We start from the raw sequence: 27,036 nt of genomic DNA on the forward strand, positions 1-27,036 counted from the left end.
ACAAGGCTGGACAGCTGAAAACCAAAAAAAATGCCCAGTCTGAGAACAGCTTATTATTAAAGCACATCTAACTGCTGGTTAGATTGTCATGTCAGGCTGGAAGGTGATTCTTCTGGCAGTTTCTTCCCTGGCACAGAAGAGGAATTAAGAACCTGGTGCTTTTACCCCAAGTCCCCTCTCATGTGATCTCACAGCCAAGCTCAGAGCTTTCACAAGAAACCTCTGAAGATGCTTTTCTGCTGTTTTCCCACGCTCCCTGCCCCCAGATCTGTGTTGAGAACTCTGGAGTTCCACCTTGGGCCTTTCTGGTTTGGTACCCTGAGAGACAGTGGCTGGCACACTCACACCTATTTCAGTGTGGTTTACCTGCTACACAAGTGTGTAACTTCCCAGTGGGAGGTCACCTGCACAGTTGTGCATGTGCCACAGGCTAAAATGTCAAATCCATGCCCCCACAACACAGGCAACCATGAAACAAAAAGGGAGGAGGGAAGGAAATACATGTGCCATAGGATGAGAATGAGAATGAAACCAAGATGAAAAAAAAAAAGAGATTTATTTTATTGCTCTGTTTTCATGGTGCACTGGGTGCTCAGAATTCTTTGGGCAAGCTCTGCCACTTGTGTTTGAGTGGGAAATCTTGCAGACTCTCTTCTTTGTATTACAGCCATGCCTGAACTGTTCTTTGTGCTTCTGGGCTGCTACCAGAGGGTAGGGACAGAAAGACCCGGACCTGTGAGGAACATTCCCTCTCCCTGCACACCTTGTGTTACAAGACATGGTGTTTGGGGATAGAGAAACAAGAGATCCAAAGTACTTCTCTATTAATATATTCTCTCTAAAATGCTGCTTTAGACATTTATCATCCCACTCAGTAGCATTCCCACACTGACCTGATTCTGCCATGCTTATTCAAATGAAATTTGCCTTATGCTGCAGTACATGTATATTTTACAGCTGAACTTTGTAACAGTAACAGACTCAAACTCTAAAATAAAATTACTTTTTTAAGGTGATAGGATACCAGAGGAATTGTTTTCTCTCTACAACTTATGTAGAATATGCTTAGTGAGCCCCAAATCTCCCTTGAAGGTAAATCTACTTTTCCTTCTTTTAAAAGTATGCAAATCCCTAAAGCCACTAGGACAGAATAATGCCTTTCAGCAGAGTGAGCTAAACAATTGCAGGTAATTTTCCTGGCTGTGAAGTCGAGCTAAGTGCAAGGTTCTTTCATTTTGCCTTGTGGTTGTGCAGCAGTGATTCATAGCCCACGGTGATGCATTATTGAGGAGTTGTCTGTTGTGTCTTCATTGCACGCTCTCAGCTGCATAATAAATAATTGATTGTGCTGCTCTTACTCCACATTAAAGATATATGAGTATCTAATACAGGAAGAAAATGAAGTAGCAAGGCAGCCAGTGCTCAAAAGATGAAGCATGAAGTGTGCTGCAGTAGCAGGAACTGGGAAGTGCCCACCACCACTATCCATTTCCCACTTCTCCTATTGAGTCGGTTTGTCATGGCAACAAATGGCACATTCAAGTCCTTGCTGTTGCCTTTCTAGACAAAAAGAAATAATTGTGGTAAAGGGCTGATATGCTGCAGAGTTGTGCTTATCCCCTTCCCCCTTTTTTTCAGCTGTTATCCCTCTAGACTGAAAATTCCCTTAGAGTATTAATAATTTTTTCTTAAGTGGCTGCAAACTGTCAGGAAAATGCAGTCTAAGACAGTAAATCCTTTTTTCACATAAGACTTTGTTTATATTAAGCAGAGAAAATGTTAGCAGGATAAAACTGAGTGTTTGTAATAGTACTAAACCTCCATTGTTGAGCCTTTCCCTGGAAAAGTGAGGCTTCCTTTGCAGTTCAGTTGCCAAAGTCCCCAGACAGGACACAGTAAGGTGGCCCCTATTTCAACACAGTGAAGAGAACAAAAGTATCTTCCAGCTCACATTCAACACTCTTTGTTTCCATTACAATAGCCATCAGTAAAATTAATGAGACAACAAATTTGTCCAGAGGAGTTTCCTTTGGAAGTCCAAGCAAGGGAATCAGAGGTGTGTGCCGCTCACTGTGTTGTGGCAGGAGCAGGCTCAGGGCCAGGTTACTGGGAGCTGTTGTTATGACAGAAATGTGTGAAACAGTGAGTTGAATTTTGAGATAATAATGACATTAAGATGGAAGAAGTGTGAGATGTCTGAGTGATGCACATCTGGATTCTGATGGAATGTGTTGGAAGGCTGAGTTAGGTCCTGGGAAGAAGAAACACAAGGCACTGACAGTATTTGCCTAGAAAACTGTTGCTCAGATCTCTGCATTTCCCACCAAGACATAGGGGAATTGTTTTTGTTCCTGAGGGAACCACACTTTTTTCAGGTATGTTATCTTGAGACTCAGCCACAAGCTAAAGTGGGAACACCACTGAATGCAGGGAATGCTTTGCCAGTATTTCAGAATTGAGTCCTGAAGACAACTGATCTATTTTAATGTTAAATGCAAGTAACACTACAGTGGAGTTCTGCTGGTGTGAATCAAGCTGGGATGTGATTTGTGACTTTATGGATGTGTTTCTCTCACCACAACTTCAGGGATTGTACTGAACTGTGCCTTCCTCTGTACATTGGGAAGCATCAATGTTTACACAAGGACTTTTGTGCAGTTACTAGAACCTTTCTGATAATATATTTTCCAGGCTAAAACTCGATATTAGTAATAGTTCCATGTTGTAAATGGGGGGAATATCAGAATTTCCAACCTTTGTGATATTCTCCTGACAGAATATGGATATATTTTGACATAGAAAGAATATATTTTATGAGGAAAAAAAGAAACACTTGAGATAAAAAATTCTTAACCCACAGCAGCATTAACTCCTCAGAAGGTCCTAGGAACCAAACTGAAAGATATGTTCCTAACAGCATAAATTGATTACAGGGCATAATTGGAAAGGTGATGGCATTCAGTGGCATCAGAATATAGTCCCTGTCCTGAAGAGCCTCTGGTCTACATAAAATGAAATAGGATAGTGTCCTAGAAACTGCTGAATATCTGCCTCTCTTTCTGCTGCCAAAAAGTGTTCAGGAAGTAGCTGTCTTCAAGCATATGTGTTGCCTTTACATTCTGTAGGTAATTACTGTTTGAAAAAATATAGGAATGGAATACTTCCTAGATGGATGATGCTGTTTTTTGAAAGTCACCTATTTAATTCAGTTTATCCCCTCAATACTTGTGGGATAAGTGAATCCTATTGTACAGGATAAAAAGAGAGCAACTAGTGAAATCAAGAGATTTGTTCTGGATTAGGATCTTCATCTTCTGATTCCCAGAATTTGTCAACACTGCAGAGACAAATGATTCAGTAAACACTGGAGTCAGTGAAGCCTGGGATGCAATTTTGCCTGTTTCATTTAGGGATGGATGGCTGAGTTCATACTGCCTCTCTAGGGCCCTCTAAAAACCTGGCAGTCTAGCATTTGGTTTAAGGTACCTTACCTTTTTTAAGATAGTTGACTGAGAATGATAAACAGTTCCAAAAGGTTATTTCAGCCCTAACATCTAAATCTAGGTGGGATGCATCATTCTTGGAGATACTCCTCTTTCTCCATTAACCAAGGAGTAGCCTAGATGCCAGGTTGAGACCCAGTTTGTACCTTTGAAGTGGATAACCTTTGCAGTAGAATTTACACATGAACTTTCCAGGTTCAGGCCCAGAAGCTTGACAGTCTACCTGTGGATGGCCTCCAGTGTTCCCTCTCCATCCATCCTTGGTGTGGATAACAGTCTGGGGCCATGGTTTGGGGTAGGGTTTTGTTGGGACAATAGGGGCATTAGGTGTCTAACACCTGGGATGGCTCTGTGGATTTGTGCTGTGTGATTGCTTATATTCCCAGCTGAATTGTTCTCAGATGAAAGAAAAAGAAACTTGGTCTGTGCTCCAGGCTTTCCATTCCTGACCTCTCTGAGTTTCTCTGATAACAAAGACTGAGCCTTTCTCTCGGTAGAAGCTCTTACAGGCTCTTCTTTCTACACAGATTTTTTTCATTGCATGCATTGGATCTTAATGTTGGTATGATCCCTATTCCTCTGCCAAATGGGGTTGAAATTGGCTCAAAGAATCTCCCATTATTAGGCAAGTGCAGACAGTCTCATTTCATCAGCCCTCTCCCCTTAGGAAACAGACTTCAGTGATGGGATCTTAGCTAAAGTAGTGCAGTGTTAAAAAGCAGTGCAGACACAGCTGCAGGCACACCTGTGTTTTAATAAGAAGTAATAACTTGTGCTGAACCTCTCCTGAAGTTGTGTTTTCACTGCCAGTTTAGCCCAAATGGCATTGTAGTCCTGGCAGCTGGGATGGATCTGTGGTCATGTCCCTTAATAAAATGATCCAGCTGCTCTTTAATCTGCAGCTTCAATGAGCTGAACATCAGAGATTCAGTAGGACCCATGATCTGAAATGTCTCCTTTTCTATGCCCTTGTAATTTTTAAAGCCTGGTTTTCAATTAGGATGCCTTGTAGATCAGAATGTTTTCAAATCTGTGCCATATTCTGATAACCATGTTTGTGCAATTAATTATTTTAATACAATGATTGTTCCATTTCAGGAACCTAAGGTTTTTTTCACAAGTAGCCTTATAGGCATATAGATGTCCTTGCTCAGTCAAAACTCTTATTGATTGTTCTGACTTGCAAAACAATGTTGTTGCTGAGTTCCAGATTGTGGGTTTTTTTTCTCCTTGCTGTTAGCTAGATAAATAAAGATGTAGGCTGAACATGGGCATCCATCCTTGTTGAAGAATATTAACTAAATCAATTTTTTCACCAAAAAATTCAATTGGTGCATTAGCAAGAGAGAAAATAAAGCATTGTGCTGTTTTAGCTCCCAGGAGCCTGCAGAGCTAACTCTAGCTCTCAGAATCAGAGATAAAAAAGATCTAAAGTTCACATCTAAATCTGCATCAGAACTTCTTCAGGGCACATGGAGCCTCTGACTCATTTCCAGCCTGGATGTGCATTTAAAGGGCACTCACATAAAAACTGACCCTTCTGCCAGAGCTTCAGTGAATACAGACACATTTGACTCTGCATTCCAGTTTGTCTTCCAAAAGCAGTAAGGTGATGGCAGAGGAAGTTACATTTGTGAATCCATAACCTCATGAATTTTCAGTTGTTGCTGAAAATAGGATGTTGCTGTAAATATAGAAAAGCCTGATTTCTTCTACAAGGCCTAACACATCTTCTATGGGCATTTTCTAGTGAAATTAATTAATTTTTTAAGTGGTGTATCAAGCTACCAAGCTCATGGGAAGATGGAAATGTTGCTTTAAAGGGGAAACATTGTCCAGGAGCTGTTGTCAGAATCTCTGAAGATTTGATTCTGATTCTGTTGCTGGTTTGATATGGGGTGTTTGTAAATCATCAGAGCTTTAAGCTAAGAGTTTTAATAGGATTTAGTTACAAAATAAGATGAATGCATAATAAAGTGTGGTGGAACTTTGCATCTGAATCTGAACTTTCAGATTGAGGCTATTTTGTAATAAATATCTTCTTTACCTCCTTGGGCTAATGTGAAGAGTAATTAATGTTCGGGTACTTTGAACATGCAAGCTGTAATGACAATACTAAGTTTTAATATTAAAACTCTTAAATATTGGGATTCTGTAGTAGTCTCCTTCCATTTCATAGAATCATAAGGTTTTATGATGTGTTTAAAAATAAAAGTGCTCTGAGGAAGGACTGTCACTTAAATTTAAGATCAAATACTTCAAAAAGGATTATATTATATGCCTGAGAGCTCCCCCTGAGCTGCTTCTCCCCTTCTCTCTGCCTTCCCTCCCCCAATATAGGCTGAATTTCTATATTACAAATGAACCCATCTTAGTCTGTAGCTGGAAAATCTTGTTCAGGAGCTGCTGTGGCTTCCCAGCCTGCCTGGAGGGGTTTGTGGCTATCCCAGAGCTGATACATTGCACAGTATATGGGAATTTCCCTCTGTATTGGTGAGGCCACTCCTTGAGTTCTGTGTCCAATTCTGGCCCCTCAATTCAGGAAGGACATTGAGGGGCTGGAGTGGGTCCAGAGAAGGGCAATGGAACTGGGGAGGGGTCTTGAGGGTAAATCCTTTGAGGAGTGGCTGGGAGAGCTGGGAGTGTTCAGTCTGGAGAAAGGGAGGCTCAGCAGGAGCTCATCAGTCTCTACAACTCCCTGACAGGAGGGTGCAGCCAGTGGGGGTCAGGCTCTGCTCCCAGGGAACAGGGGACAGAACAAGAGAAAATGGCCTCAAACTCTGCCAGGGCAGGTTTAGGTTGGACATTAGGAGAAATTGCTTCACAGAAAGGGTAATTAGACATTGGAATGAGCTGCCCAGGGAGCTGGTGGAGTCACCTGGGTGTGGTACTCAGTGCCATGTTCTGTTTGACAAGGTGGCATTGAGTCAAAGGTTGGACTCAGAGGTCTTGTCCAACCTCATTGATTCTGTGGTTTTCTGATTCTATGTACTTGCATGAGAGCACACATACAACACCTCATTATTTGACTGTGAAAAACTAAAGGATTATGTCAGGCACTAATGGTTATGAAACATTCCTTATGGGCTGGTTACTCCACAGTTTTCTTTCTAAAACCTTGAGCACATGCACAGGCATGTCTGAAAGACCAACTTGGACAAATGTTGGACTTTGCTAATGGCTAATGTGCCTTAATATGGCATTTGATTTTAGTATTGTAAAATATCTGGACAGAGAACCCCACTGGAATAATCAAACACTGTGTGCTCATAACTGCAAGTCAAGAACTCCATTGCCACTGATTTAACTACTAATGAATTTGGAGACATCTGTGTCTGAGCTGTTGTTTGGACTGTCCTTTATTCATTGCACAGAAACAGGCACTGCTGGGATGTGATTCATTATGTCCTAATGTACATCCCTAGATTTGGTTAGATGAATTGCTCCCTGAAAGTGCATTTTTCTCTGACTTGATTATCTATTTTCTCTGAGTAATTAGCTCAGAAGTAGCTGGCTATATCTTAGAAGCCTAAAAGTTGGCAAAATGAATCCTACCTTTTTAGTCTCTGTTTTTCATTCTGGTACACCTCTTCATATTTACCTTTGATTCACAGTACAGACTTTTTAAGCAAGCAAAAGATGCCTCTTTGTTATTGGACAAAAAATGATGGTTTTCGCTGAAAAATAAAATTTGTGCTTCAAGCTGATCTGTTAATATAACTGCTTTAATGGAAAGAAACTAGTAAGACTGTGTCTTTGATACTGAATCTTAAAGGCCATTTTTCTCAGCATTTTCTTTCAAAGCTGGACTTGTTAATGTTCTTTGCAACCAAAGTCTTTCTCAGATTAATTAACTTCTCTTTGTGCAACCGCTTGCATAGAAGAATCATGGAGTATACCCACAACACTGGCTCTACAGCACTACAAAGAAAGGATTGATTCTAATATATGAATATCAGCCCAACCTTGCAATATCCAGAGTAAAGCATTTTAAGTACCAGGTACTTCTAAATTGAAAGCTACTGTAATCAGCCACAATTTGAAAAGAGAAGGAGAATAGCTGATCATGTGCTATGTGAAGGTTTTGTCCATTTGCTGAGGAATCTGGGCATGTGTTCAAAACCCATGGATTGAAACAGTGCCCATGCAAAGGAACAAGTCATGTCTTCTGGGACTGTCTCTGAATGAAAACATGAAAAACAAGGGTAGTAGAACATTTATATAAATGCCTCTGCTACTTTCATATTTGTGACTGCAGAGTCTCTTCTGTTCTGTCTGTATGACAGAGATGCAGTTGTCACGTTGTGTAGAAGTTTCACACACATGGTGTGGGATGGCTCTGTTTGTGTAACACACGTTATTAGGGGCAGCCCTGGATCAGGCACTGTCTTGGGATTCTCACTTCTGCTGCCTCCCACTTGTTCCTTGCCTGCTTTTATCCACTTAGGCAGGGAGCTCCACAGTGCAAACAACAGCTCTTCTGTATGTCTGTGCAATGTTTGGTGCAACATGGGTCATAAGCTATTGCATTGAGAACAGTAAAAATAATTTCCATTTTAGAGCCTAAACTACAGGAAGGCAAAGGTAACAATATGGTACCACTGCAGTTGCCTCTCCTGCCTTTTGAATGAGGCTTTAAAGTAAAAATGGAAATGAGCAGCTGATGTGACCAAGACATTAATTTTTCACTCCTTCCCTCTTCTCCAGCACTTAAATTTAGATGTATCTCAGACTGAAACCATGTGTCTTTTTTTGGCAGGAATGCTACAAAATGGAAAGAAGTTTGATTCCTCCAGAGACAGAAACAAGCCTTTCAGATTCAAGATTGGCAGGCAAGAAGTCATTAAAGGATTTGAAGAAGGTGTTACACAGGTACTAATAAATTGTTCTGGCTGAACCTGGAGCTGGCTGAAGAGTGTGTGAGCTCAGCAGCGTGCAGGGCAGTGGTGACAAGACCAAGTGGAAATCACAGTGAAGGATATGGAGTGTTTTTGTGAAAGTGTGGTGCATTTGAGCACAGTATTTCCTGTGGTTTCCATCCATCCATCCATCCATCCATCCATCCATCCATCCATCCATCCATCCATCCATCCATCCACCCAGGGCTATCCCCTGCTCACAAGCCTTTCCCCATGGTATGCATTTGGGAGGGGAGAGGTGAAGTCCCCTCCCCAGGTGCCATGTAAGCGCTGTCTCTCTCCCATGGGCAGCTCCACAAACAGCAATGGCCTCTAAAACGTTGAGGTGGCAGCTTTTTATGGAGTGATCTCTATTCAGCTACTCCATAGAGGCCCAAGCTGCCCTTTCTGATGACATCCATGACCCAGCTACAGGTTCTGACCCTGACTGGATAAGGTACCAAACTGCACTGGTACATTTTTACTACTTCAGACTCCCAGCTACAAAACATTCACTGGCCAGCCCTGTGCTGAGAGAAAGAAAACTGCCCTCCATTGACTGCAGTTAGAGTACCAGGACAGTAAAAGCCCCAAATTACAATTCACTGCCAGGGCATGCTTTTTGTGCAGTGCTCTGAGGGTCCCCCACACATGAGGAGTGTGATCAGGCTGCTCAAGAGCACGAGTGAATGAGATCAGGATGCAAATTCCTCCTGACTTCCCATTTCAGGATCCAAGAGCTCAGTGTAGGAGGCAACTGTTCAAATACTCTTACAGGAACAACTTTAACAGGAACAAGTTCTTATGCTTGAATAGAGAGAAGGGAAGAATGCAAAACCAGAAAAAATCCACTGAGAAATGATGCAACCATGCTTTTTCAGAGAAGGGTGGAAGAGACAAGGGTTTCCAGCCCTGTGGAGAAAGCAGTGCAAGCATTCCCCTCTCTCCAGCCAGAGAAGTCCATTTGAGGAATCCTTGACTGTGAAAAATACCATCTTCCTCTGAAGGATTTGAGTTGGACTGTTTATTATTTGCTTTGCAGAAAGGCCTAAGAGAGCTCAGGACTGCAGAGCTGTAGGAAGCAGAAGCCAGTGCAGATAAAGCAGCATCAACAAGTGCTGGGTGAATCAAGTAATCCCTTCCTTGACTGCTCTCACTCCCCAGCTCTTGTCCCCTAGAAAATAAGTGGCCGAGAGCCATGGCAGGAGCCCGTTTGGCCACAGGCTGCCCTCCTGCTCCTCCTAGTGGATCACTGACACAAGTCGAGCTCGTGGCTATCTCCTTCCAGCCCAGGTTTGAGGGATCTGGGGAGTGTGCTGGACAGAGTCTCTTGGAACAAGGCAGTTCCCTGTGTCCAGCTTGCAGATTTCACAAACCTTGGTGTAATGACTGTCAGGTGTCAGCAGGGTTTGTCTGCATTTGTCTGCTCAGCTTCTCAAAGTTCAAGTTTGCCTCATCCCTAAAACCCCAGGCATGACCTACCAGCTGCCTGCTTTGCATGGACACATCCAAGCACTGGACAGCCAGCCCCATGCAAAATCTCTGTGGGGACCAGGGGAGGCCATCAGCTTGGACATCCTCAGCCCCATGCCATGAGTACTCCTCAAATGTGGGAAAGTTCATATCCCCATTTTTCTTCTACCCAAAGTAATTGACTCTCTAGCTTTGTATCTTTTATAGAACCTGATAATATTCTCAACTAAGAGGTATCACATAATCTGTAGTCCAGTGATGTGCCCAATCTTGGGAGAGAGGTCTGAATTAAAATCACTGCGTCAAATCAGGGGATGTTTCTTGGCCAGTGAATATTCCATCACCAGTGTATGATGCATGAATAGCAGTTTGAAAATGTTCCAAAATACTCAGTTAGAAGATAATTCCACATCTCAGTGAGCAGCTCCCTTCAGAGCCAGCCTGGAGTGAGGGAAATCAGCATTCCTGCCCATCCAGGGACAAGGGCTCTGTCTGGATAAGTAGCATAAGTGAGATGTCTGCCCTGGGGCTTGGACTGAGTTTGGGGAATTAAGTGCCGAACCTGGCTGTGTTGAGCATGGATCTCTCAAGAATAGAGAGCTCTGAGGGCCTTTCCCAGTGCCTGCTGATGGCGTTCTTTGTACCCTGTGCTCCACAGGAGGAGCTCAGACTGCCTTCAGCCTGCACCAGTATAGGCAGGATGGACCAAGCATTGTGTTAAAAAGACTTTGTGTCACTTCCAGGCTGGTTCTGGCAGTTTAAATAACTGCTGTGAGAGTGCAGATCATTGAGGAGGCCCATGCCCATGTCTGAGCTCTTTGTGGCAGCTTCAGCTTGAAGTGAAACCACTCGGACTCAGAATTGTAGAGTGGCTTGGGTTGGAAGGGACCTTAAAGATCTTCCCCTTCCAAGCCCCAGACTCAATAATCTTAAAGGTCTTTTCCAAACTAAACAATTCTATGAACACTCCTTGATTCTGTAAATCTGCCAGGTAATGATTTTTTTTTTTTTGTTTTCCTCCTAATCCTGTTTTTTTGTGTGTGTTCTCTTTTCTCCGATGTCCAAAACACAGATGAGCTTAGGACAAAGAGCAAAGTTGACCTGCACACCTGAGATGGCCTATGGAGCCACAGGCCACCCTGGGGTCATACCTCCCAATGCCACACTCCTCTTTGATGTGGAGCTTCTCAGGTTAGAGTGAACCTTCCCGAGGGAGTTGGCTGGAGACATCTGTTAATAACCATCCCTTCTTTCCCGCCTTGCCAGCGGCAGGAGGAATCTTCACTGGAATCCCAACCTTCCCTGCTCAAGCTGTCCTGTCAGGAGCGCCTGACTCTTGGTTTCCTATGCCTTCCTTCTCTTTTCTAACTTTGTGGTGTCTGTATTTGCCTTTTATTAGAAGCTTTGCTCTGAGGAAAACTGTCTCCCGCTGTAACATTTCCGAGTTGTACATTTTATTGAATTTGCATGTACGAAGAATTCATGGTGATGACTGAAAATATATATAAATATAAATATATATATATATATATATTCCTTATTGAAAAAACCACTGCCTTACTGTACACTTAAACCAAGAAAAAATAACCACAAAAGGTGCTCAAAAGAAAAAAATCCAATGTACGCCTTGTACATGAACGGGCATTAGCCAAACAGAGTTACCTGCGCTGCCACTTTTCTCAACTTGTATGTTCTGCTTGCTGCTGTTTTAAAAAAATACTGTCTCATTTAAGAATTATAAGTATATATATAAAACAATAAAATCTTGATACTTTACCATTTCTCTTCCTGTTTTTCTCTTCTGTCTACCGGGATGCTTTTTACTGTACAAGAAGTTCTTTAATCATCAACCCATTTTTTGTTAATTATTTCTCTTATATGAAATACATGTAGCTCCATGCACTGCTTCTATTAGAGATGGCCCAGTGGAAGATCTCTGTGGGATCAGAGGTACCAGGGACATGCAAGTAAGGGGTGCTGGGACAATTTTCCTGACTCTCCATATCCCCTGCCTCTATGGCCCCTCAACTCTGGCCAAAATTGGGCTGCTGAAGAGATGGAAAGTGCTGCTTGTCAAAGACATGCAGTGCTGGTCTAATTCTGTGCCTTTACAACAGCAAAACTAGTGTAATATTTTCTACTGGAGCTGAGTAAGGCTAGAAAAGAGCAGGATTATGTGCATCCACCTTTCAAAAGAAATCTGAGCTGTGGGATGATGTGGCCACTGAACACTCTGGGGCCTTTAGGCTGTAGCAGCTGCTGCTGTTTACAAAGCCTGCAAACTGACCTTGTGCACTGGGCCTCTGGCACTTGAGGCTCAGCAATATTTATTTAATTTGCTGCTTATATGAATTCATGAAATGCTGGTTTCTCCTCTGGAGGCAGGAAAATGTGTTGGCTTATCTGGATTTGGGAGCAGGACCTGATCAGCAAGGCTTTCTCTGTGCTGTTATTTTGCCTTGTCTGATTTCTTTCCATTAGGCTTTCCATTTTTCTTTCCATTTTTCTTTCCATTTTTCCTCTTTGCTGTACAAGACCCAGGTTGTGATGTTACTTTTATTTAACTTGACTGTAAACTATTTGCATGGTTTTCTACTAACAGATGTTTTGATGGTCATATTTCAAACAGCTGTGCTGTTCCTATGTCTGTGTAAGGAGAACAGTCCCAGCATGAGCAGTCAGACAGCAAAGCTACAGAGATGATCCCAGGTGACACCTCCTGGAGTTGGGAGAGAGAATGAGCACAGAGAAACAAGACTGGTGATCTGGCCAGAGTCCATGGCTTGTGGTCTTCTCTCTCCAGATGTTCATTTTACCCCCAGAGCTGCATTTATTTCAGCTTGTTAATTAATAAACCCATAAATCCATATCTTAGGGATTTTTATACACTAAGTGGAGTAAATCTTTTTCTCACTCTGCTTTCCATAAAGAAATTAAGGGATTTTCAGAACCCCTTTTTTGGTGGAAATCTCAGTCACTGCAGCAGCTGGGTTAGACCTCCACTAATAGTTCTTTTATTTAGGGCATGCTAATTTCCTGTTAAAAATTGGTAATTGGATCTCTCAAGATCTGGTGTCCACCAGCTTTCCCAAATAATTTGAAAAGGTTCTGCTCTCCTTTGCTACTGCCCTGGCCTCTGTCACTGGCCTTCCTTTTACCACTGGGTCCCAGATTGCACTTCCCAAAGTCTTGGTTAAAGGTGGTGTGGCTCTGTTGTGCCTGTCAAACACAGTTCAATTCAGCACATTGGTCTAAGCTGTTCCTATCAATGGTTCAGTTTAAGTTAATTGCTTATTTAAAAAAATGAAAAAAACCCAAAGTGTGATAGAATCACAGAATGGTTTGGGTTGGAAGGGACCTTAAAGATAATGTTGTTCCAGCCTTCTGCCATGGGCTGGAATATTAAACCAGGTCATTCAAAGCCCCATCCAGCCTGGCCTTGAACACTCCCAGGGATGAACACCCCCAATCTCTGTGGGGAGCCTTTGCCAGTGTCTCACTACCCCTCACAGTAAAGAATGTTTTTCCTAATCTATGATCCAACCCTGCCTTCTGCTAGTTTGAAACCATTCCCCCTTGTCCTGTCACTCCATGTCCTTGTAAATAGTCTCTGCATCTTTCTTGTTAGCTCTCTTTAGGTACTGGAAGGCCACAGTTAGGCCACCCCAAAGCTCCTCTTTCCCAGGCTGAACAATTCCAATTCTCCCAGCCTTTCCTCATGGGAGAGGTGTTCCATCCCTCTGATCATCCTGGTGTCCCTCCTCTGGACTTGCTCCAACAGGTCCACATCCTCCCTGTGCTGGGGCCCCAGAGCTGGTTGCAGGTGAGGGTCTCACTAGAGACCAGCACCTGCTTTGGGCCCCTTCCTGAATGTCCCAACAGGGAATGGCAATGCCAAGGTTTGTGTGAGTGACCCTGGAATGGCCCTGTGCTCCCTCCATCCCCTCTTGGCCTTGCTGTTGGGGAGTTTCTGCTGCATCTGAGCAATGGGCAGGGCATAGCTCTGCCCTTCTGCTCCTGTGGGTTTCTCACCAGGAAACCCAGCACATTCCTGCTGGGCTGAGAGCTGATCATACTTGATCTTATCACTTTTATCTGCAGAGCTGCCACTGTGCCCTTCCCTCCTACCCTCCCAGCACAAACCAGCCATTACCCACTCTGTAAAATCCTTATTACAGCTGGCTGATTAAGCTCTCCCTCATCGCCTCCTCTCTGCAGAGACCTTGGTTGGAAACAGGGACTATTACATTTTTCATGCCAATTTCATTAAAAAGAAAAAATCTGAAAGGAAAACTAATTGTGCTTTGTGATACTTAGGGAAATTAAGTCTTCAAGGAAATGTAATCTTCAGCTCTTTATTCGACTGCGAATGCGTTAATTTATTTAATTGTATCATCGATCAACACAGTACATATAATTATTACCTCTATATAATAGAATGGAAAAAATTTACTGTCATTGCCTGTGTAATCAGATATACTCTTGTTACTAATTTCTAAACAGTTTCAATGGGAAAAAAATGACCTTCGAGTCTTAATTTCATGCCCTACTTCCTGAAAAATTAAATGGGAAGTGAGCACACACAAAACCAGCACAGATGCAGAGTGCGAGCCTGGTAACATCTGCTTTATTTGCTGCCCCTCTGCCATTCATGAACTGAATGGCAGAGGGGCAGCAAATAAAGCTGATGAACTCATTTCCCTGTTCTTTGATATTACATTTCAAACAAAATCTTGAGTAGATCTCATCAAAACAGTCCTCTGGGCATTCCATTTCCATTCCCTCTGTCTTGCAGGTACAAATTATTATTTCATTTTACATGTGCAGGGACACTGAAAGCCCTGAACAGGCACTGGAAGAAAAACTATGAAATGGAATATTTAATGAAAGGCGGCAGCTGAGCTCTCAGAGAAATCAAAAGCTGCTGATCTTGAGGATTCATTGAAGGAATTTTTATTAATCTTATTACCCTAAAGAATTGCTTTTTATATATGTTTTTCAAACAGCATCAAATCCTCATCAAAACAGACACTGCAGTGCAAGCACCATGCTCTCCGCTATTGACAGAAGGAATGTGGTATTTGCATATGATTTAAAACAAGGCTGCCAGCATACAGCACCGTTATTGGCACTCTGGTATTTATTATCAGTGTTCATTATTCCATAGAAGCATAAATCCAGCATGGCAACAAGCACCTCCAGTTCTCCTTTCAGCAAGGAGCCTTCCCAATGCCCAGCAGTTGGTGTAAATGATTTCTGTTACCCAAGTGTTTGGTACATGGAGGTGTACGTATATACATGGCACATATAAATACATATATTTATATATATAAAAGATACATATTTGGCAGCAGAGCAGTTTGTAACCCTTGAAAAGCTATGAATGGTCACATAGAAGCAAATCCCCCAGGAGGATTTAAGTCATTTAAAGATTTTTAATGCAACCTGGTTCTTGCCTGAGAGCTCTTGGTTTGTGTTAATCTGATGGGTAGGACCTGGAAGCCAGGCTGGCCATGGAGGGACTGCTCAGCTAACACAGCTCCTGGGCTCCAGGTCTCCCAGTGCCTGCTCCTGACCTCAGCTGGGGTTACTGCAGCCTGCAAGGCTTCTTGCTGCAAAAACAGCATCAGTTTCAAAGGACAGATGCAGATTTGGGGGAATTGTGCACTAAGCATGGCTTAGTGACCTCTGGCTCACATCCCCAGTGCCTGTGTGCAAGGGAAGGCAGGGCACATCTGTTCCAGTGTGCTCCAGGGTCAGGCACAGGATAGGACTCCAAGCACCCACCCAAAGCTGAAATCACACCTCAGCCATCATGGCTGCTTTCCCCCAGAGCTGGCTTGGAGCTCACTCTTCACGAGCCATCACTGATTTATTAATTTGTAATAGTTTATTTGAGGAATGAAGAAAATAGGACCACTTAGTGCAAAATCATGAGTGTTGAGTTTCTCACTGGTTCCAGCTAAATCTGAGTACTGCTGTGAGCCCCTCCCAGCTGCCAAAGGAGGTGTTCAGCACAGGGCAGTGCCAGGGATGTCCTCCAGGTGAGATGGGCATTGTTCCCACAGCTGGGCACCCTCCTGTCACACACAGGGTCATCCCTGTACCCACACAGATGCATTTGCTGCAGCTCCTGCCTGCATCACTCAGGTGATGAATGACTCCCATCTAACAGCACAGCCTTGATGAAAAAAAGCAAAATACGCATTTATTTTTTCACCAAATGGACACAGCATTGTTCCCAAAGTGACAGATTCCAACAAAAAAGTAATTTCAGAAAATGGAAGCATTCCTCTACGACAGTACAATGCACTGAAAAATAAAACTGGGTTACAAATTCCAGGCAAAGTATATTGTTATCTGCCCTGGTTCTGCACTGGCTGGAAGCTGTCTGGTCAGGGAATGGAACATCACATCCATGCAAATAAATCCTCCTAAAGCAGGATACTACCCACATTCACACAACTTCCAGCTCGTTCAGAACACAAGCAGAGTTTATTCTTTCTCACTTCCAAAAGATACTGGCTATGCCTGGATTACACTCATTTTTACACACAAGACATGAGTACAGAAAAAAAAGCCAAAAAAAGGTAAATTTGTTTTCCTTCACCACATGCTACACCTAAAAATGTACATACAGAAAATGTGTTACAGTTCAACCATGCCAAGTAGAAAACAATCACACTACAGGTATCAAAATGAAAACCTTCATCTGCTGTCTCATTTTGGTCATGTGTTCTTCAATTCATACCAAATCCTCAGTCCAAACCTGGGACACCAAACAAAGCCCCCATACACTTTTTTTTTTGTAGTGTGAGAGCTGGGTTGTTTCACTGCAGCTGATCAGACCTGGTACCATCACTGGGAACAAGGTACTTGGAGTCCCCTTATCAGCTGGATCCTTTTGAAAGCCGTTATCTTCTACAGTTTGTGAAAGAAACTTTGTTACAAACACGGGCTTGGGCACTTTCTTCAGTCAAGTGCAGAACCTTCTCAGTCCCTTCTTGAAAGCTCCTGGTAGAAACAGGACATTGCAGCCTTTACCAGGTCACCCTCAGCACAGGGAAGCCATGTTGCCTTGGGGAATTTCATCTTAAAGCAGATCTCCCTGTGTTCTAAATTTATTTAATCCTAATCTGAAGATATAAAAACTCATATTGCAGTTTATCAAATTCATAAGAGAAAAAAATTACACTTTGTTAAGAATTCCTATGTTTAGGCCAGGAACTCAACAACAGGGCTTGAAAACAGTTTTCCAAAAGGGATCATTTTATTTTGGTGGGTCTGTGTTAATTCCATATTTTTCCTTGAGAAGCTTAAGCTGTTCTTCTTTCTTCTTTGTGTCCATCTTTTGGAATGCCTGTAATTAGGAAAATAAAAGTTGTAAGAAGACAAATTAAGTCTCTCATCTCATGACAAGTTATTTCCCAGTATCTGCAACAAGCACCACTGTGAATTCCATCACCATCACACACACAGAGCACTGTTTGATTCTTGTCTTTGGAGAATGTCGCAGGGCCCTGGATGTCATCAATGACAGGGAGGACACAGAGAACTGTAGACCTTTTAGCCATAAACAAGATCTCTCCTCCTGCAGCAGCTGTGCAATTGTGGGGCCTCTGCACCCTTTTCTCCAGAGTACACTCCCCACAAACATCTTTTTCCCACCCTTTGCCCAAAGGCAAACTTTTTTTTGCACACAAACCACCAAGTAAATATGAAACTCTGACGATGTATCCCGTTCACTCCCTCTAACAGTTTGGGTTCTATTTCTTAAAAACACCCAAGCAACAGTCTTTACAAAGTGATGCTGGGGTTGTTTCTTTGTGACAGCTCTGCTCAGAGGTGAGCCCCCCAGCCCAAGTGCACATACCCTGTTGGCGTTGTAGTAGAGCACCACAAGGTATCTGTTGCACACGTTGAACCCCGACAGGTGGTCGCAGGCGTTCTTGGCATCAAAGATGTCCTCGTACACCACGTAGGCTGTTCCTCTGGTCTCAGGGGTATTCCCACTGCTCAGCAGGGCAGCATCAATCAAATAAAATCAACAAGAAATAGTTTATTTATTTCACAGTGACTGAGATTAGATGAACCAATGCAACATCACTAAAAACCAATTTGTTATTTTTTTTTAGGTATTAGACTACATCCCTGCTTTCCACACCAAACAGTTCAGAGCCAGAGACAACAGAAAATGTGCTATATTTTGCTCCATAAGGGAAATGCACCTCTCCACAACAACTGGGCTGTTGCAGCTTTTGTCAGGGCTGCCATGCTGTGTCTGGAAATAATTTAAATTTTTATTATAGCAACTAGCTTTTATTTAGTATTACTTGGCAGACAGTCAGTGGCTGTCTGGATCAGATGTGTCCCTAGGATGGAACAGGGCTCCTGGCATATCACAAAGTGAACTTAAGAGGCAGAACAGCCCTGCTGGTGCAAGCCCACTGCTGAGGCACATCATCACCCATGGGAGCACCAATTCCATGTCCTTTTCCTGAGGGATGGGACACAGGTCTGGCACGTAACAGTAATGAGCCCAGAGGGGCTGCAGAGATCCCAAAGGTCTCAGCTAACAGGCAGTGATAGAAACTTCAGAGTCAGAAAAACCTCCCTAAGGTGCTTCTGAGAACACCCGAGGACAAACAGTATCACAAATATCACACTGTGGTCTGTGAAAAGGTGAGGAGGAGAATGGGATAAACACTGCACAAAGCACAGAAGCCTTTACAGAGGGGCTTTGTTGGGATTTCTGTGGGAAATTCCAGAATTAGTAGTTCTGAACAAAGTGCTGGTTGCACACACCAGAGCATCAACACAATAGAGAGCCCCTGATACGTCCTAATTGTGTCCCACTATCATGCTGTTGCAGCCCACATATTTTCAGAAAACTTAAGTACTGGCTCTCCTTTATGCTCATTAGCAAAGAGTTCCACCTATTTAGCCAGGCAGTGTTTACACTGCCCCTTGTTCTCTCAGCCACTTCTCCAGTCACATCTACTGCCCTTCCTTGCTCGAGAAGGGTCTGTCTGGTGTCACATCCCAGTGTGACAGCAGCAGCACGTGTGCCCTTGTGTCCTTTGCTTACTGAGAGCAACTCTGTAAAACTCACTTTACACAACAATCATTCAAACAAGTCACCCAGGGAAGCTGTGGATGCTCCATCCCTAGAAATGTTCAAGGCCAGCCAGCTTGGATGGGGCTCAGAGCACCTGGGCAGGTGGAAGGTGTCCCTGCCCACTGCAGGGGGTTGGAATAAAGTGGTCCCTTCCAACACAAACCCTCCTATGATGATCAAAGCTCAGGTCCTCAGCATTTGAGCTAACCAGGAGAAGAACATCAGAATTGCTGCAGACTTGTACAACCTCCACACAATTCAGAACCAAAGGCACAGTCACACCTCCCCTACATGGCATGGCCCCTGTCTCTGCCATGCAGGGCTTGCTGCTGGTATTTGTTTCTAGTGAACAGATCCAGCAACACCACATCCCTGTTTTCCCACTGGTTAGCAGATACTCATAAAACAGGAAAACTGTGCTCAGCTGCTGCCTTTCCTTTTTTCACCCCAAGTCGAGGTAAAACTTCAGTTGTATTTGAAACTGACTTAAGCAAACAAGTTTGTCATATTTTATCAACTTCCCCAAGTTCATTTCAAATTTAAGTTCATTCTCTGCACCTCCCAGCAGAATCATTCTCTAACAAATTCACGTGTTAAGAGCATCATCACATCCCTTCTGGTACCCGGGGTCTGCTCCAGCACATTGAACCTTCCCAGCTGTGAAACCCTTCACGGTCCAAAGGAACTGGAAATACTCACACTCTGATCTGCCGGATGGGCCCGTACTTCCCAAAAATGTCGTACATCTCCTCGGCCGTGATTTTGTACGGCAGGTTCCTGATGTACAGGATCCGGTTGACCTCCGGAGGGAGCCGGATCTGATGGGGAAAAGACCGGCGGTGTGTTAGGCCCACGGCACGTACTGCAAATCTTAAACCCAGCAGCCTACGGGCAAAACCATGGAACCACCGAGCCCCCGGAATGGCTGGGGCTGGACGGGCCTTAAATATACCCCAGTCCCACCCCCCTGCCACGTTCCCCTCAGAGCAGCGGGGTGCCCGGAGCGGGACGAAGCCGAGCCCAGCCCGGCAGGGACGGGACAGGGCAGGGCACTCACGTTGGCTCGTTTGGCTGCTTGCATCGCCATGTCGACGGGCGGTGAGTGGGGGCCGCGGCCTGGGACAGAAACACCGGCGGGGAAGGAGGCTGGGGCGGAGACAGCGGCTTGGACGGACCGTGGAGCGGGGACACCGGCAGGGACCGGGAGCGACGGGCGGCACACCCGGGTCTATCCCAGCAGGCACCGCGCGCTGCCCTCACGGAACCGGATCTATCCCAGCGTGCACCGCGCGGGAAGCGGCAGCGCGCTCGCTCCCGGCCCCGCCCCGTGTTTAAGCCCCGCCCCTCCAGGGCGGCCCCGGCCCCGCCCCCCCAGCCCCTCAGGCCCAGGCCCAGGCCCGGCCCCGGCCCGCCCCCGCACGTTCGATCCGCGGTGCGAGAATTGCTACATGAACCTCTTTAATAAACGCTTCCTGCTTGTCCTTTCCCCTTCCCCGCCACCCACGTGAATCGGTCCCGGTGTGGAGCAGACGTGGCGGGATGGCCCAGTGCGGCCCCCGCAGTGAGTGTCCCAGAGCATCTACTGCGGCGGCCCCTTCTTGCCGCAAACGGGAATTTCGATGACGATTTTGCCGATGTTCCTGTTCTCCTCCATAGCCCTGTGTGCCTCAGCGATGGCGTGCAGGGGGTAAACGCTGTCCACGAGGGGCTGCAGCCGCGGGGAAGCCTCTCCGGAAAAATGGGGCAGCACCTCCTCTGTGAAGGCTCTCACCAGCCGCTCCTTGTACTGCGGAATAAACACCTGCAAGGTTATTTCCAGTCGCTTCACTCACCGAGGCGTCTCAGAGCACGGTGTATAAAATGTACACAGCCCTCAAGGAGACACCTTCTGACATTTTCACAGTGAAACGGAGATAAAAACACCTGACAGGTCTAAATTAAAAACAAGGAGGAAGCTTTTAGATTTATTACATCTTAATTGAATGAAATTCTGCAAAGCAAGTGGTGTCAGCTCCTTGCAGAACCATTTAAATCGAACTGATAAAGGTCTTGTAAATACTCTGTCTTAAACCATGCACAGAATCCACCTTAGGGCTCTGCACTGTGGGTCTTTTACTGTGACATCTGAGAAGATTCCACATAAAATGAGTTTTCTTTGGTAACTGGGCATCCAAATGGCCTTGGTTTCTACTTTGAAGTGACCTAATAAAGATTTTTATTTTTCCCTCCTCAGACTTGATCAAGTTGCCCGATCACTGGAGTTTTATTTCTTCTAGGGCAAAATATCTAAATTATGGTATCCATGAAGCACATTAAGAAGTCCTGGGTGTCATTCCTCTCATTCAGGGAGGAATTTGATAAAAATAGAAAAAAAACCCATTACAACCTAATTTTGTGACATTTTCCAAAGAATGTAGTAACAGTTCAAGGTGGGGCTTTTTTGACAAGAATGTGCTCAACACTGGTTTTAAAAGAAAGCTCTCAAAACTATCATAAATTTTAAGATCAAACTCCATACACTGCTGATAGCCACTACTTGCCTCATTGTCTCGGGACCGCAAGAGGCTCGTGTGGATGCTGGCTCTTTTGGAAATCAGCCTTGCCAGCAAATCCCCATGGACTTCACCTCCACTCAGCAGGCCATAAATGATCCACCGGCCATCAGTGCTCAGACAGTTGAGATTCTTCTCCCAGTATGAGGCCCCAACACAATCTAAAATAATATCTACTCCAGAACCTCAGGTAGAAACAGAAGAGATTTCATCAATGAAGTCCAAGCTGCATTAAAGGCAGGATAATTTCAAGCATGACTACAACCTTGTTATTTATAGGTACAGAATTTACCCTAAAATTCTTATTTAAATCTTTCTACTGAAATTAGGAATTGGCACAGTGATTTGTAAGGAATTGGAAGGGTTAATCCTTAAGGATTTGTATGGAATCAGGCACAAAAAAAGAATCATCAGTTATCCATAAGCAAATTCAGGCATAAACCACCCCAAATGCTTAGAAAAGCTACATTTTTCTAATAGTTTAGGAATGAAGTGGCACTGGCACAGGTTGCCCAGAGAAGCTATAGGTGTCCCACCCCTGGAAATGTTCAAGGCAGGTTAGATGGGGCTCAGAGCAAGGTGGGGTGTCCCTGCCCATGGCAGGGGGTTGGAATGGGATGATCTTTAAAGCCCTTTCCAACCCAGGCCATGCTGTGCTTCTGTGATGACTCAAACACCAAAATGTGAGGATTTGTTCCTTGGGCAGTTTCTTGGGGAGGCAGCAATAACATGGCACAATATTTATGCCCCAAATAAACACAGCCAAAGAGAGCCCATGCAGAAAACAGCACAGTTAAACTAAGGAAAAGCTCATTCTGGGCTGAGCAGGATATTAAGCTTGTGCTTCCAGGATCACTACTGTCTGATCCCTCACCAAGTGACAGCTGAAACTGAGTCTGTGTCTACATGTTGGGAGGTTCATTTGCACTTTTACAGAGAGGTTTTTACCTTGGGTGAACTCCAAGACCTTTTCACTGAAGTCTTCATTCTTGTAGTTGAAACCTGCAGCTGCTCCAGCATTTGCTGTTGCTTCCAGTTTCTCCTGAGTTCCTGCTGTCACAATGGGAATGGCCTTGGCCAGTCTCACCAGCTGAATGGCTGCCATGCCAACCCCACTGGCTCCAGCATGGATCAACACTTTCTCACCCTCCTGTACTTTACCTGGAGGAGGGCAGAAGGGAAGTGGTCACCCTTTGGGCATCACCTTTTAATTAAAATATGAACAATCTGTAAGATAGCAAAGAGGAGGTTGAAAGAGTTGTCCTTGACTGGACTTTGGACAATTGGACATCTTTGTAGCCTTCATAAAAGAGAGAAATCCAGAAGCAGCAGAGGTTGCAGTGTGCTGACAGGATGTCATTTTCCCAGCCTCAGGGGAAGGACTTTGACTTGGCTGTGTGCAGTTCTGGGCATCTGTGACCAATGCTTAAGTGAGGGCAGTCACAGCCTTTTTATACCATCAGTAGAAAACACACTTGGAGGATATTCATACTCCAGAAATCAGGCACTCAGCAATGGAGGAATACCAGAAATGCTGGATAACATTAAAGACCAGTCCTACCAATCATTTTACCATCTATTGGTCGCATTCATTTGTGTTTCACCACTTGCTTCTGTAAGTGAGGCACCAAGTAGCCTCCCACTGATCCCCAGGAGACTTGAAGCAAGTGTGCAGGGAAGTTATGTTTGGAACTTTTTGTTCCTTATTGGATCTTTCAGATGCTACTGCTGAAGAGTGTAGAAGAAGGATATTTCTCACAGGAGGAAAACTTTGGCAGGTTTACTACCTTGGCAGCGTATTTTTAAAATGAAGAGTGTAGGCTTCTGTCTATTTTAAATCAGCTCTGAGTGGATTTTACCTACAAATAATGTATCTGGTAAACAAAGGTACAAGATGTTGCCTACTGTAGATTCACAAGAACATAGTGATAAAGTTCTTGGTATGGTCATGCGTGCAGTGAAGCCAAATCCTTAGAAGTAAGATGTGGTTTTGGATGTCTTGAAAAGGTGGGAATAATTTCAGGGTTTAGGCTTAATGTAATTTAGGCTTAATGGAAGGTGTCCCTGTGCATGGCAAGGAAGTAGAACTAGATCACCTAGCTCCTTTTCAACCCAAACCATTCAGTGATTCAAACTGAGAAATACAGATGAAAATAAATTGGCTATCTTTCCATATCCTTCCTTGTAAATATGTAACCAGCATGGTAGGTTGGCACTGGGGAGAGGTGGCCAAGATTCAAGGATTTGTGTCTGGCATACTGGATTCTGACCCACAAGAATAAAGTGACAGAAATAAGGTTCTTTGAAGGCAAGCAACATTCAAATAGAGGCAACAAGGAGAGGATTTTGTGACAGAAAGGAAGATGAGCTGTTTTGGTAGGATAAATGGGCAAATGCACCTCTCACCTACAAAATGGAGCAGCTGAAATGCTGTTAGCCAGGCTTCAGGAATGGCTGCAGCCTGGATAAAAGTCATGTCTTTGGGAATTGGCATCAGGAGGCCTTCGGGCACTGTCACGAATTGTGCCTGGCCCCCCCCGGGGAGCAGAGCCATCACTGCATCGCTGATCTTCCAGCGGCCCAAGCAGCCGGGACCCAGCCCCGCCACGCTCCCAGCTGCTTCCAGGCCTAAAATGTCACTTGCTCCTTTGGGGGGAGGGTACTTCCCTCTCCTCTAAAATAAAAATTAAAAAAAAGAGAAGGCAAGGAAGGAAAAACTATCAATGAGTGTAATTACCTGCAATATTTCATTCACACATCTCCAGTCTAAATTCCTATTTGTTTAATCCTGATTTTGCCCTGTGTATATGTTGCAGTAATTTGAGGATCTTCTAGCCTCTGGAAACATTTTTGTTTCCTAAGTGTTATTCTTCCTAAGTCTTATTCTTAAAATAAGAATAAATTGAAATATTTGTGAGTTTCCTCTGTCCAGGCTAATTCATGCTGAAGAGATACTATGATCTCCATTTGCAGAGCGTGGCCTTTCCATGCCAGCCCAGCACTGCACTATCTCAGATAAAAACATTTATCTGCTGAATCAACAAACATCTCTTCTTTCAGCCCTATGAACTCTCTAATCCAAATGCTCACCAGGTTCAAACTCTTTTAGCTCATCAGATCTGTCAGGACTTCACAGAGGGACTTGAAAACTGTGTTGGTTTTGGGTGCATAAATCTGCTTAACCTAGACATACCTGGAGTAAATCAGCCCTATTCAGAGCACTGGCAGAGACCTTCACAAGAACTTCTCCTTCTCCTGGATTTGGTTTCATCACTTCTTTCATATAGAGATTTTCTGGGCCTCCTGGGCAATCAAAATAGGCTGCAAACATTTTCTCTAAAAAAAAAATCCAAACAAAACCAAACTGAAAAAAACATTGCACGAATGCAGGCATGTGCAGCGGAAAAATCTCAGGTAAGAAAGGTAAATAGCTTTAAAATTCCTATTTATTTCCCTTGCCTCAGGAGGTGATTGCTGTATGCCTGATTTGCTGTGGTACAGGCTCTCACTGCTGCAGGAGTCTTTGAGGTACCTCCTCAGATGCTGCTCCTGGGATCCTTTTGGCACCAGCAGATGGGCTGAGCTGTCAAGCCTTCTCCTGCCTGGTAAAATCAAATGAGGAACAGTCTTCTCTCTGCTCCCTGGGTCCTGGGTGGAAGGAGATGGGAAGGAGAGGCAATCACAAGGGGAACAGCTGTTAGTTCCTGAGAGCTGGTACTGCACTGATTGCAGCACAGGATAGGCTGCAGGCCAGAGCCTCTTCAAGTGACCAGCATTGTGTGACAGACAGTAAAAAAAATCTCTGTAAAAATCACTGATTTCTGCGCAGGAAAAGCTAAGTGCATACCTAATTACTTGTAAAACTGCAAATGCAGAATGATGAACAGCTTAAAACCCCAGGGATGTCAATCCCCACAGGGTGGTGCTCTATGGCTATTTTATGGTGAATAAGCACTTTGTATAAAGTGCAATTTAAAGGATTTTGTTTCTGAGGCTGGCTTTCTAGTCATTGTTATTAACAATTTAATCCAGTCCCACAAAATTTGCCTGTATCAGCAAAAAAAATTCAATGGAAAGCCCACCTGGTGCCACCCATAGCAATTGTTTCTGCTGCCTTTAATTTGGTCCAAATTTAGTCAGTTAAAATAAGATGTGAAGGAAGCTTTTGTCCCTCTTTTGTCAGAGTTCATTAACCTGTTTTTTAATAAATGATTGTCTTTTTTGCTAGAAGCAGGCACACAAAAAATGTTTAAAAAAACTCCCCCCCCAAAAAAAACAGAACCAAAAAACCAAGAGGATCTGAATATTTACGTTACTCTGAAACGTACAGAAAACCGCAGAAACTGAGATACAGGTTTCCAACCATTTCAAGCTCTCAGATCTGCCAGCAGCGGCTGAAAATGACAATTTTAAGAAGCTCTGTGGCTCCCGAGCCCACTCCCGAGCTCACCTTTTTCCTGTAAGGAAGGACGGACAGTCTGTGCCCCGGAACAAACCCAGCCTGTCCTCGGGAGCAGAGTCCGATCCCAGTTCCTGCCGGCACTCAGCTACTCCCCTGCAGGCCGAGGCGAGGAACAGTGCGAGGCTGTTCTTCTTTGGAGCGACACATACGAGGAGTCAGAAATATGAGCACAGCTCCCCATTGTTCCTGCGAACGACCTGGATTATTCCATGGCTTGGCACAGAAATCTGTTTTCCCGCTTGGCCTTGCGGCAGAGATCGGCCGCTGCCCCAGCGCACGGGGAGCTTGGCCTGCTGCCCGTGGCTGTGCCAGTGAGTGTGATGGGGTGTGCTCCAGCTGTGCAAGTGCTGTCACTTCAGAGTTCTGTGTCTCAGACTCGATTTGCGGCACTGGCACTGAGAGCGTGGGAGCTGTGCCAGCCCTGATGCCGTGAATGCGCTGGGGAGGCTGCCCTGGGCTCTGCTGTTCCTGGGGAACAGCGGCGTTCAGAGCTCGCTGGTTCACATCTTTACACCCCGTGTGTTTCTACCTGAGGGTTTGGAATCAGAATCAGTACTGCTCTAAAAGTCTGATGGTATCTCCTTGAGCTTTGCAGAAGGATCAGATCACGCCTTTCTCGGTGTCCTGTTCACCAGCTCTTGAGTGTTTGAGCTGTCAGGGAATAAAACTGACACTTCAGACTATTTAAAAATGGTAACTCATATGTGTGGGATTTTTCTGTGGATTTTTTTTTTCCTGTAATAATGAGATTTTTGGATTCAGGCTTTTAAACTCCTCTTTGAAATGGAAAAAAATTTAAATCAAGTATAGATAAAATTCTTTTGTTCTCACGTGACTTGAAGAGCTAAGAATTGATGTGTTTCTGAAGATGGAAAGATCGTGAAGCCTGGTCTATAGTGCAGACAGCCTGATTCAGTGCCAGTACTGGCATTGTTCCTCCTCCACTGTCCCCAGAGGACTTTGCAATCCGCTGCAGTTTAAAATAACTTTCTATTGCAGTCATTGACAATGCAAATTCACATGATAAAAA

General features: G+C 44.2%; 3 protein-coding genes across 4 annotated transcripts in view; 1 reads left to right on the forward strand and 2 right to left on the reverse strand.

Annotated features, from left to right (window-relative positions):
- The window catches only part of FKBP1B (FKBP prolyl isomerase 1B), a 44,515-nt gene extending 32,865 nt beyond the window's left edge, over positions 1 to 11,650 (forward strand). Inside the window, exons 3-4 of the mRNA XM_054630113.2 lie at positions 8,263 to 8,375; positions 10,947 to 11,650. Coding sequence (XP_054486088.1) covers positions 8,263 to 8,375; positions 10,947 to 11,075 — 242 coding nt within the window. The 3' untranslated portion in view covers positions 11,076 to 11,650. The remainder of the gene's footprint in view (positions 1 to 8,262; positions 8,376 to 10,946) is intronic.
- A 4,410-nt stretch (positions 11,651 to 16,060) lies between these two features.
- SF3B6 (splicing factor 3b subunit 6) lies at positions 16,061 to 20,286 on the reverse strand. Its single transcript, XM_054630037.2, has 4 exons — positions 20,050 to 20,286; positions 19,692 to 19,810; positions 17,748 to 17,886; positions 16,061 to 17,234 (listed from the first exon to the last, which is right to left on the reverse strand). The coding sequence occupies exons 1-4, from the start codon at positions 20,077 to 20,079 to the stop codon at positions 17,145 to 17,147; spliced, it is 378 nt and encodes a 125-aa protein (XP_054486012.1). The 5' UTR covers positions 20,080 to 20,286; the 3' UTR covers positions 16,061 to 17,144.
- A 160-nt stretch (positions 20,287 to 20,446) lies between these two features.
- Positions 20,447 to 26,572, reverse strand: TP53I3 (tumor protein p53 inducible protein 3). Of its 2 annotated transcripts, none has more exons than XM_054630286.2 (7): positions 25,995 to 26,572; positions 25,004 to 25,192; positions 24,738 to 24,880; positions 23,951 to 24,218; positions 22,493 to 22,705; positions 21,533 to 21,729; positions 20,447 to 20,778 (listed from the first exon to the last, which is right to left on the reverse strand). In XM_054630286.2, exons 3-7 carry the CDS (start codon positions 24,873 to 24,875, stop codon positions 20,572 to 20,574), a joined length of 1,023 nt encoding a protein of 340 aa, XP_054486261.2. In that variant the 5' UTR covers positions 24,876 to 24,880; positions 25,004 to 25,192; positions 25,995 to 26,572; the 3' UTR covers positions 20,447 to 20,571. The 2 variants fall into 2 exon arrangements, with proteins under 2 accessions (XP_054486261.2, XP_077031248.1); XM_077175133.1 differs by having other exon boundaries at positions 25,077 to 25,192; positions 25,995 to 26,571.
- Between the last annotated feature and the right edge of the window lie 464 nt (positions 26,573 to 27,036).

Source organism: Agelaius phoeniceus, chromosome 3 (genome assembly GCF_051311805.1).
Source record: "Agelaius phoeniceus isolate bAgePho1 chromosome 3, bAgePho1.hap1, whole genome shotgun sequence".
Taxonomy (NCBI): domain Eukaryota; kingdom Metazoa; phylum Chordata; class Aves; order Passeriformes; family Icteridae; genus Agelaius; species Agelaius phoeniceus.